The sequence below is a fragment of the Epinephelus lanceolatus genome, chromosome 19, assembly GCF_041903045.1.
Source record: "Epinephelus lanceolatus isolate andai-2023 chromosome 19, ASM4190304v1, whole genome shotgun sequence".
Lineage (NCBI taxonomy): Eukaryota > Metazoa > Chordata > Actinopteri > Perciformes > Serranidae > Epinephelus > Epinephelus lanceolatus.
The window spans coordinates 14602558-14613990 of NC_135752.1; the positions used below are offsets into that span (position 1 = coordinate 14602558).

Genomic DNA, 11433 nt, shown 5'->3' on the forward strand with positions numbered 1-11433 from the left:
TATTCTTTAAATTAAAAAGTTTCACGGCATTTTTATTAGCTTGGTGCTTGTATTTTGATGGAAAGGCGCATCTATCGAATTCCGGATCCTGTCTCACTCGCCCTGGTTCCGGTTCCTTACCAAAACGGCCACTAACGGCCCCAGACTAGCGTCTGTGTGGTTAGGTTCTGGTTTAAAGGAGCGTTGTGTTGAATTTACAGGATTTAGTGGCACCTAGTGGTGAGGATTGCAGATTGCAATTATGAACCCCTACTTAGGGGGCTTCAGTGTTCATTGTTAGAAGGTGTTTACCCGGAGCTGAATTACAGAGGTCTCAAATCAAAAACAAATGGACCTGCTGATTTAAACCGCCAAAAAGGCTGAAAAAAAAACAGCTTCTCACAAAAAAAATAGAAACTTTTTGTAAAGCTCTTGTCGTGGAGGAGCTGCTGACTACAGTGGTCAATGCAAAGATGTGAATGCCCCTATCTAGAGCCAGTGATCGGTTTGTCTGATGTGGGCTACTGTAGAAACGTGGTAGACTCCATGGACAAGGACCAGCTGCCTATATAGATATTAATGGCATATTCTAAGGTCATGAAAACACTACAATCCTTATTTTCAGGTGATAATACACTAAAGAACACATACTTATTACATTTTATTCAATTTCAGCCAGTATACCCCCCCAAATCACACACTCTGGTCCATTACGTTTAGGCTCTGATGTCTTGATGTAAGTGTAAAGAATAAATTCTGTTGGTATTTGTGTGATGATAAAGATTTAGAAGGTGGCAGAATGCTATGAAGTACACCAAGGGACAAAAGCAAAATCATTTTGAAAAACTGTCTGAAACACCAGTAACTCTTAATGATCTTTTTCACAATATGTACTGGTTTTCAAAAACTGACCCCTTTGACTAAGATAATATATTTTCTGTGGTTAGGAAACAGATAACTAGGCACCTGTGGAGATCCATAATTGTCTCGTGTTGCATTGAGAACTTATAAATTGCCTCTTTTGTAAGTTAATAAATTAATATCTATATAAATAATAATAATAATGATAATATATAATAATTATTAATTATATATCATCAATATTATCCTAGCAAGCCCCACTACTGTAGCTGAATTTATAAGATTATTTTTAAGTAGCTATCTCTCATGCAGACTCTAGATGGCGGTAATGCGCTGCTATGGCAGATAATAGCTGCCGGGTCTATAGCGGAAGAAGAAGAACTGCGTCTGATGACAGCAGTCAACATGGCGTTCAGTTTTGGCGGCGCCACGAGTAACCCAGCTGCAAGTAAGAACATTTTAATCTAATTTGGGAGTATTTTAATGAGGGTGAACAAATGCGACTTATATGTTTTGAAAATACCGATGTGTGGCCATTAGCAGAGACGTTATATGTCCAACTGCGCACTCCAAGCTTCTGGCAAGTTAGCAGTCATGACGGTTGGATTATCCAACACTTAATGTGATACAAAAATGCTTTCTATAGCTGAGGCAGTTAGTTGTTTACCTACATATGCGATAATCGTTGTAATGCTAAAGTGACTTAGGCTTCATTGAAAGAGCATTAGCTTGTCAGTTAATTAACGTTCATTACTCTATGTGTACCGTTATAATGTAACTTAGCTAGCTCCTGGCTAACGTTAGCTGTTTTGGCTAATGACTCCTCACAAGTTGATGTTTACTCGAAGCTAACTTAACGCTCCCTCCTGACAAAGAATGAGCTGTCATCTTGTGAAATCTTCTGCAGCTGTAATTAAACGTTACTACCACGACAACTAACGTTAACAATCACTCTCTTTGTCCATGTGAAGGCACGTCCGGATTTTCATTCGGTTCATTTGGTGCCAAAACCACAGCATCAACAGCAACATTTGGGTTTGGGGCCGCAGCCCCCACCACAACCACCACCGCCTCATCTGGATTCGGCAGTAAGTTCAGAGATCTGATCCTGACCAAAGGGGGGCATTTCTCCTCACCTGTGACCCGTAGTAGTCACAGCTGCTCGGCTGTGGTGTTGGTCAGTGTGACTGGAGACATGCAACATCTAATGTTAACTCTGTGTGGGACCGTGGGTGCAGTTTATTAGGGTTTCATATGAGAGAAGGCTGAAGGGGTGGGGATAAAGTGGCTGTACGCCTGTGATAAAGACTGGTTGGGCTTAAGGCTAAGTTTACACTTGTGTTATAATACACAGAAACACACTCATGATGAAATACCCATAGGTATACCATATTAAAGGTCCAGTGTGTGAGATTTAGGGGGATTTGGTGGCATCTAGCAGTGAGGGATGTCTGATAACTTAAGATCAAGGCGCACATGAGGGTATTACTATGAGTCGAATTATTAGCAGAGGTCTCTTCCACTCTTAAAACAAATGAACCCAGTGATTCAAACCAGTAAAAACACTGAATGAAATAGTTTCACAGCTAAAAATCTGTTTTTCTGACACTGCTCGTTGTGGAGCAGCTGCGAACCATGGTGGCCAACACGAAAATGTGAATGGTCCTATCCAGAGCCAGTGTTTGGTTTGTCCTTTCTGGGCTACTGTAGAAACATGGTGGTGCAACATCATGGCAATCTCCAATGACGATGACCTGCTCCCCATGTAGATATAAACAGCTCATCCTAAGGTAACAGAAACACAACAACAACACAACTAAAGAAAATGTAGTTATCATATTATATTTCTGCCAATAGATCCCCCTAAATCCTTATTATCTTAGGTATGCAAACTAAGGAACGGTTTCCATATTTGATATTAGTGGGGTCTTTACTTATGAAGAAAAAAAGTTGTGTTGACTTTTTAGACATTCTTGTTGTTGTATCTGAATCTAACTGTGTGCAAATCTGCATGACTGTCTATTTTGTGTCCACCTTTTCTTCGTAGCTCTTACTGCCCCTGGTTTTGGGGCTGCCACCACCACTGCTGCTGCACCAGCCACAGGATTTAGTTTTGGCTCCACCAACACTGGTAAGATGCACGTTATGTGCAAAGTAAACCTGTTTTTAGTCCTTTCTCTTTAAAAGGTACCTGAAGACTGTTTTTACGATGAATGAGCTCATACAAGGCGTGAGTTTTTGTCATTTAACTCCTCCATGTCATTCTCTCTTTCTCGCTGCCTGCCTCCGCTGGCTGCAGGATTTGGGGGGCTGGGAGCTGGAAACACCACGGCTGGTGGGTTTAGTTTTGGGGGGTTTGGTTTAAATGCCAACCCAGCAGCAGTCAGCTTTAATGTGGGGTGCTTTGGTACAGCAACCACCACTGGCACTGTTTTCAATTTTGGTAATAGCCTGGCTAGCACAGGTAGATGACCTTTGTGATTGATTAATCAGTACAGTCTGTGTCTGTAAACACACACATTTTCATCCATTTTCACATCTATGTGGTGCAGTGATTTTTCATCTCACGTGTTGCATTGTTGTTTCCATTTGCATGAGGAGGCAAAATGTTGAATTACGCACTCATCTCACTTGATTCTTATAGAATTTTGATGTTCTTTGTAAGACAAATAAACAATGCTAGATGAAAATTAAAATCAGTTTTCCTTTATATTAATCTTAAAAGCTCGGTCATGATTTTTCTCTTCTGCTATATATGAAATAGTCAGTGATTTCATTCTTTTTTCTTTCCTCCATTTATCTATCTCTAACCCCCTTTTTGTTTCACCTCCTTTACCTCACTTCGGCATGGTTTGCTTTGTACCTCAGGCGCATTTGGTGGCTTTGGGACAACTACAACAACTGCTGCTGCGCCGGGTTCCACTTTTAGCTTTGCTGCTCCCACCAACACCACAGGTCAGCAGTGTAACTTTTAACAAAAACTATGAACTTTCCCTTCTTCTGGTTGCAATTTATGTTTATGTGCAGAACATAGAATATGCAGGCACACAACATTTAGTTTTTAAAAAGAGGTCAATTTTGCCCAATTGAGGCAGCAATGATCAAGCCAGGGTTTTATCAGCAGTATTTACTTTCTGATAAAAACAACCACTTTGAATGAAAAACTATTTTATCAGTTGGCTAAATAACAAATCAGATCACTTGATCTTCCTATGACGCAAGTGCTTTCTTTATGAATGTGTAAATATTTTCACTGTTCTGTGACTGCTTTCGAAGTTCAGGGCAGAGGTCCTGTTATGTGTTTTATTATGACTGTTGACATGTTTAAGGTGTAGAGGTACAGTTATTTGTTGCATTAAAAACAAACCATAAACTTTAGTTGAGTCCTGCAGAAAGCCATATGTAGATCAGGTTAATAATTCAGGATCTTAATACAGTATTTAAGATGAAAATTTGAAATGGTTTTAAAAAAAAAAAAAAACCTAGGGCTGTCCCGAACAACACTTTTTGGCAATCAAAGCTTCAGTGAGAAATATCCATGATTAATCAAGCTTGCTGGGGTAGTCATAATAGCTAAAAAAAAAAAAAAAAAGAATACTTTGATAGATGACTAAGCTACAGGGTCCCCACAGTCATGGTAAACCTGGAAAAGTCATGGAGTCTCATGATTATATTTTCCAGGCCTGAAAAAGTCATGGGATTCATAAAAATCATTTCAAATGAATTTTGTTGTGTATAATGAAACTGTTCAGTAACCTAATAGAGTTTGAATCTGATATAAAGTAAAATATATATCACAAATCCTTTAAAAATGTTATTGAAAAGTTGTGTAATTTTGTCCATGAAAATGTGTGGGAACCCTAAAGCTAATACTTCTGGTGTTTCAGGTGATTTGCAAAGCCTGTTGTAGATATTTGTGATATGATAGTTTCCTTTGGCATATTTGGTACTCAGCTTTTGGTGGTCATCTTTGCAAATTTTTGAAATTATTCCATACACTTGATGTTTTTGGCGTCTTGCTAGCGTATCTGTAAGCCTGTCACTTGTGGTCAAACTGTCCCAGTTTCAGTAGTGCTGGACTGCTGGTGACTGACCAGGATAGTCCGGGGGATTAGTTCGATTGGGCAGGGAATGCAGAAAAATTTCACACCTTCATGTGGTTCGGTTCACTTTAACACTGCACTTTTTAAAGCGGACCAAACCGCCTGGACAACGTCAGGCAGTTACAACAGCTGCTCGTTTGGGGGCGGTATTGCCCTAAACGACCATTGACCAGAGAGAAAAAAAAAAAGCACGAGGAAGAAGAAAACCGGGCGCATCGATTGGCCAGGACAGAAAACGGAAATCCTTTGTGGGTAGCCGGAAGCAACTGCGATATATAGTCCTCTGACCATTTATCAATAAGCGCATGCAATTCCTCACTACTCCACGTCTGCCCACACGACATTCTCCAACTTTTTCTTTTTTTTACCCCTGCTTCTCCCGGTTCACACTGTTGGCTTTGCTTTTTTCTACCCACAATGCACTGCGCTCTACATCACTTCCTCTCTTTGGTTCACTTCCTCTCTTTGGTTTGCTGGATAGTCCATTTGCATTTCCCACTGTAAGCAAACTGCACTTCTGGCCCAATTGAACCGAGTCCCCCGGGCTATCCTGGCGTGAATGCGCCCTAAATTAAATGTCCTGGTCTGAGAATAACTACAAATAATTAATATTGCTGCACAATGAATAATGCTGGATAACTATTTCGTAATTTTATGGGATCTTTGAGGTAATGCACATAAATCTATAAAAGGAAAAGAAGTTTTTGAATACTGATTTTGACGATCACTGTGGCAACAATCAAAGCTTCAAAGCATTCGGGTTCAGCCCTAAGGAAAACTGATTTAGTTGGTCTGGTTTCAGTCTTCTAAACCTGACTCCTAAAGCTGTGCTGTGGCATACTCCTGCACACACAGCTTAGATTTGAAAAGCCAACAAATAGCTGCCATAAGATGTCTCGGTCACTCTACACTGTACATAAGTCCTTCCCGTTGCTCCTAGCAGTGATCCCTTTATAAAGCTGCAGCATATTTCCCAAGCACTGTAGACTTAACTGGCATTCAGTAGCATTAATGTAGATATTTTCTCACTGTGTTGGCACATTCTTCTGTTTTAGGAGGCTTGTTTGGTAACACGCAGAACAAAGGGTTTGGGTTCTCCTCTGGGCTTGGCGCTGGGACCACTGCTGGGACAACAGGATTTGGAACTGGATTAGGAACAACTGGCCTGGGTGGGTTTGGAGGCTTTAACATCCAGCAAACTCAGCAGCAGCCAGGTGAGACCCTGTATTTCCAGATAAGAGTTTTAGTGTTTCCATGTGAAGATATGAACATTATGACCCAAAACAAAGTGGCCACTGCTGAACATTACATCTTATATCTGTAGTTTGTTTTTAAAATTAGTAAATGAGTAATTTGTGTCATCTGTTTTTTAAACGATTGTCATAAATTTGCACAAAAGAGCACATTTACCATGGTAGGATAAAACGACCTGAAACACAACTAGCATAATAGAAACAATACATTCCACTTCATGATCCATTTTAAAATCAAGTGTATGTCCAGCAGCATAATAGTTTTTGCAGGCTCACATGCAACCTTCCACATCAATTCTGCCAATGGTGCTGTACACCTCTTGTCCCTGCAGAGGGCGACAACAAGCAGAAAGTTAAAATTTCAGCTTTAACATCATCATCAATTCAACAGTGTGTAGCCATAGGAGAAATATGAGAGGGTGCAGGTAGTGTAAAAAGCTGGAAAAAATATTGATGACTTTACTATTATTATAAAAAAACATACGCACTAAAGTCAGTAGTTTTGCCCCTTAAGCACAGACATACTGGTATTTCACTTACTGTATAGATTAAGACGGTCTGACCCATTTTACCTCTCATTCCCCCGACCAGGAGGCTTGTTCGGCCAGCAGGCCCAGCAACAGGGTCAGGCTCAGCACACCCAGCTTTACCAGCAGGTCACTGCTCTGTCAGCTCCCACCTTGTTAGGAGACGAGCGTGACTCCATCTTAGCCAAATGGAACCAGTTACAGGCTTACTGGGGCACTGGGAAGGGCTACTACAGCAACAACAGCCAACCTGTTGACTTCACCCAGGAAAACCCATTCTGCAGGTTCAAGGTAACGGTGGATTTTTTGAGTGAAGTGTTGTTAGGTTCATTTGAATGTTATCAAACAGTAGTCCTCTGGTTTTTGTGTCCTAGGCGGTGGGCTATAGCTGCGTCCCAGTGAGTAAAGATGAAGATGGTTTAGTGGTCTTACTCTTTAATAAAAAGGAAGCTGATGTGAGAGCTCAGCAGCAGCAGCTAGTGGAGTCTCTCCACAAGGTCCTGGGAAGCAACCAGACACTCACTGTCAACGTAGACGGTGTCAAAGCCCTGCCTAGTGACCAGTAAGTATTACTACCACACACTTGGTTTTGTTATTACTTTCAGAAGAGATTTTTTGCTGTAAGAAATTGTAATAGATAATAAATTAGTTATAAACAAATGTTGGGACTTATTCATGAGTTTTCTGTCTCACAGGACAGAGGTGATCATTTATGTGGTAGAGCGTTCCCCTAATGGCACCTCCAAGCGGATCCCTGCCTCCACACTCTTCAGTTACCTCGAGCAGGCCAACATCAAGGTCCAGCTCACACAAATCGGAGTGGCCATGTCTGTTGCGCGCACAGAGCTGTCTCCAACACAGCTCAAACAGCTGCTGCAAAATGCACCTGCAGGTAAATCCATGGTTGTGTCATCCTCTCGCTTATATCAACAGATTGTTGGTATTTGATTTAGTTCTGAGGATGTCGTCTCTTCTCACCAGGAGTGGACCCCATCATTTGGGAGCAGGCTAAGGTGGACAACCCTGACCCAGAGAAGTAAGTTGGTTAAGCTCGTCTGTTCAAGATTTCCCATAAAGGGTGGTGTATGAATAACGTGGGGAGGGGAGAAGACTTATAAATAGAGAAGATTTGCGTTTAGATTTTTCCCCATCTTTGCAGTATTTCACCGTACTGGGTAACACCACTTATTCTCATTCTGGTATTTTAAATCCTTGGTCTTATCCTTTAAAGTGTGGCAAAAATGACTTTGAGTCATGCTAACTTTACACTCTCCATGTCCACTGTAGAGATTTGAGAAACCTGAACACACTTTGGGGAAAGTCCAACAGAGGGAAAAACAGAAATTAGCTTCTAACTTAACTGCGTAGGGATCCACCTCTGGAGCAAAGTTAGAATGACCCAGACTGGCCACATATATGACACTAAGACCTATGTTAGAAAATGCCTGACTCCTCCTCTTAATAATAAAGTTGTGCTTCCATAAAAATACAACTCTATATTAGCAGAAGTGTGATCCATAAAATTGTTTTGGTTTGTTTTATTTCAATCATAAAAGCACTGTGCACATGCTTGCCCCACCTTGACCAATACAACAGCAGCTCAACCAGTGCTGAGACAGAATCTAGTGCCCTTCAGCCATATACCATAAGTGGAACATGATACACTTGTAAAAAACCCTTTATTTTTTTAAGTGATATAGAAGTTTGACCACATAACACCATAATTCTAACAAAAGAATGAAGATCTCTATTTGTTTCCTGACCGGTGTCCATTATTCCACAACCTTTTGTGGCTTTTTGTTGTTTACAATAAAAGAAAACTACATGTTAACTTTCTGTGGTAAAGCATGTTGTCATTTTACGTCTGTCTCCAGATTAATACCAGTGCCCATGGTGGGTTTTAAGGAGCTGCTTCACCGACTGCAGATCCAGGAGCAGATGACCAAACAGCACCAGACCAGAGTGGATGTGAGTGAAAACACTGCTTTCTGTTACTGCCAATCTTAGTTCTCTAAATGTTTAATTAAAAAAAAAAAAAAAAAAAAAGACATGGGCACAGCAGCTTCCCATTATCAACAAAGGAATTTTGAAACAGGTTTTGTGGTGTCAAGGACGGAGTACACAGATGTCAAATTCATGCAAGCTGCCAACAGTTTGTTTACAGCTGAAATTGCTATTACAAATACAGCTGCAAGTGTCAGTATGAGGAATCAGAAAATAGATGAATAACTAACAATAAATAGGAGTAAATTGCTTCACATTTACAATTTATTTAAGCAGTTTTTATCTGTTAAGATTGGTTTGGATTTGAGGATATTTACACTAGATATATCATGTGAGAATAAGAAGGTAACTCACCAGCTGTGCACCGACAGAGGGAAAACTCATGTAAGATTTACTTGAAAATCCTTACTTGGGTCAATATCAAAAGCAATGTAAATGCAACATGTGTGAAACTATACATCTCTTGTTCTATCCTGAGCAACATATCCAAAAAAAAAAAAAAACCCAAACATTAAATATTTCTGGAGTAAGGCAACAGGGCAGGAGTTGTTTTCAGCTTTGTAGTTCTAAAAATAAAACCTGAAATCAGTGGAGAAATGCTCAACATGGCTAATGTTTTCCTCCCTTCTGTTCACACACACACACACACACACACACACACACACACACACACACACACACACGGACATGCAGATTATCTCCAGTGACATCAGTGAACTGCAGAAGAACCAGGCGACCACAGTGGCCAAGATTGCCCAGTACAAGAGGAAGCTGATGGATCTCTCTCACAGGGTGCTGCAGGTATTAACCCTTTTCCCAGGAAAAGTGAAGTGACCTTGATGGTTACGTAGAGTTTGACTGAATGCCCTGGCACCGTCTGTGTCTTTCCCTGCTTTATCCATTCCCCTCCAGTATTTCTTGACATATTTATCACTCCTCCTCCTCCTCCTCCTCCAATGTTATTTTCCTGGCAGGTGCTGATCAAACAGGAGATTCAAAGGAAAAGTGGTTATGCTATCCAAGTGGATGAGGAGCACCTCCGGGTGCAGCTGGACACCATTCAGTCTGAACTAAATGCCCCCACACAGTTCAAGGTAAGTGTGTCCAAACTCTAGCAGTTGTAAATGCATGCTGACAGAGCTCATGTTTTCTTTCATTAAGCTTTCTAGACTTACCGAGAACTTCCTAGACTGTTTCTGAAAGACCAGTTTGTAGTTTACTTAAAGTATTGTGTACTGAGTTCTCTTGGAGTGTTCACATATGTGCAAAAATGCTGAGTCACCGCTCTGAGTCCATTGAGAGGGCTGAAAAGGACCAAGTGCAAAAACTCTCCAGTGTCACTCCCCAAAATACATTGTGGTGTTTTTCACATTGTTTGAATCCATGTTTGCTAGCAGTCAGTCTTTGTCTTTCCTGTCATTGCCGGTGCATTCCTGCATATCTTGGTGCGTTACCGCCACTGGTAGATCAGTGGATTATTGTGACACCATTGGCAGAAATGTGTGTTGTGCCACCCATGAGATAAACAAAACTTGAGAGCCACTCATAGGCTCCATTGTGCAACTAGAGGGCAAAAACTCCACTGGTTACCTATATGCTTCATTGGGTTCTGATTGTATTTGTGAATAAACACAGTGTTGTGGTTTTGGTTGCTGTTAGAGATCAAACCGCTATTTGAGATAAAGCGTTCAGTGGATATTTTACATTCTCTGTATTGTCTTTTCTGCCAGGGTCGGTTGAATGAACTAATGTCCCAAATCCGGATGCAGAATCACTTTGGAGCTGTGAGATCAGAAGAGCGCTACAGTGTTGACGCAGACCTTCTCAGGGAAATCAAACAAGTGAGTTGACACATTTACAGAGTACATCTTATTTTGACGTCTGTGCCCTATAACTCTAGTTTCACACCTGGATGCACAGGTCTCTAGACCATGATAAGTCTTTAAAAAAATTTTTTTTTTTAAGACTTCAGGCATCTACTGAAACACTTTTCCTTCCTTATGTCACTTTCAGCACTTGAAACAGCAGCAGGATGGTTTAAGTCACTTGATCAGCGTCATCAAAGATGATTTGGAAGACATCAAACTCATAGAGCACGGGCTGAGTGACAGTGGACACATGAGAGGAGGCATCCTGAGCTGAGTCCATCCTACCAACACACACATACGTATGCTCTCAGTCCTCTGAAAAGTGGATTGCCTGTCAATTAATCTTGAAGCAATTTTTTGCCTTCAGGTTTGATCACAGCTGGGCATCTGAATTTGGAGACTTCTCTTTTATTTGTCACAATTTTGGCTGGTTTATCAGGACTCTGCCCCATCGTCTGTACCAACAAAACAATGTCTGGTTAATCTGTGCTTTCCGCACTGATGTAGAGCGCTTGATGAAAAGACTCATCATCGTCTAATAATAGCTGGCTTTCCTTATGTTAAATCAGATTATGGATATAAGACTATGATTGTGACTGACATGTAAACAAGTTGTGGGATTGAGTGTGTGTTGGGATTGAATACATTGTAAATACATCTTTGTATCTCCTTTTTTATGCTGTTGTTAGAATGTTAATAAATTTCATTTAAATTGAAAACAAGTTTTTTTAATACATCCCTTTCCTTGTGTAAGTATTGTAAAGGAAGCTTCATTTTTATTGTGTGCTCCATGTATTTCTGTCTGAACAGATCCACTTTCTTGCCTTTCTACCTGCAT

At 40.7% G+C, this 11433-nt stretch overlaps 1 protein-coding gene across 4 annotated transcripts; it reads left to right on the forward strand.

Annotated features, from left to right (window-relative positions):
- Window positions 1-1188: 1188 nt before the first annotated feature.
- nup54 (nucleoporin 54) lies at window positions 1189-11314 on the forward strand. 4 transcript variants are annotated; one of them, XM_078161895.1, is made up of 15 exons: window positions 1189-1288; window positions 1812-1928; window positions 2888-2971; window positions 3140-3304; window positions 3709-3795; window positions 5999-6157; window positions 6788-7014; window positions 7098-7285; window positions 7419-7615; window positions 7705-7759; window positions 8598-8691; window positions 9421-9528; window positions 9702-9821; window positions 10458-10568; window positions 10741-11314. In XM_078161895.1, the coding sequence occupies exons 1-15, from the start codon at window positions 1231-1233 to the stop codon at window positions 10867-10869; spliced, it is 1899 nt and encodes a 632-aa protein (XP_078018021.1). In that variant the 5' UTR covers window positions 1189-1230; the 3' UTR covers window positions 10870-11314. The 4 variants fall into 4 exon arrangements, with proteins under 4 accessions (XP_078018021.1, XP_033503431.1, XP_033503432.1 ...); XM_033647540.1 differs by having other exon boundaries at window positions 3140-3175; XM_033647541.2 differs by lacking the exon at window positions 3140-3304.
- Window positions 11315-11433: the final 119 nt, after the last annotated feature.

Excerpts from the sequence above, each read along its gene's own strand:
- nup54 (XM_078161895.1), top strand. The coding sequence starts at position 1,231 with ATGACAGCAGTCAACATGGCGTTCAGTTTTGGCGGCGCCACGAGTAAC. Across the intron at positions 3,305-3,708 it reads TAATAGCCTGGCTAGCACAG|GCGCATTTGGTGGCTTTGGG; the intron begins GTAGATGACCTT and ends TTTGTACCTCAG. Across the intron at positions 7,286-7,418 it reads AAAGCCCTGCCTAGTGACCA|GACAGAGGTGATCATTTATG; the intron begins GTAAGTATTACT and ends TCTGTCTCACAG.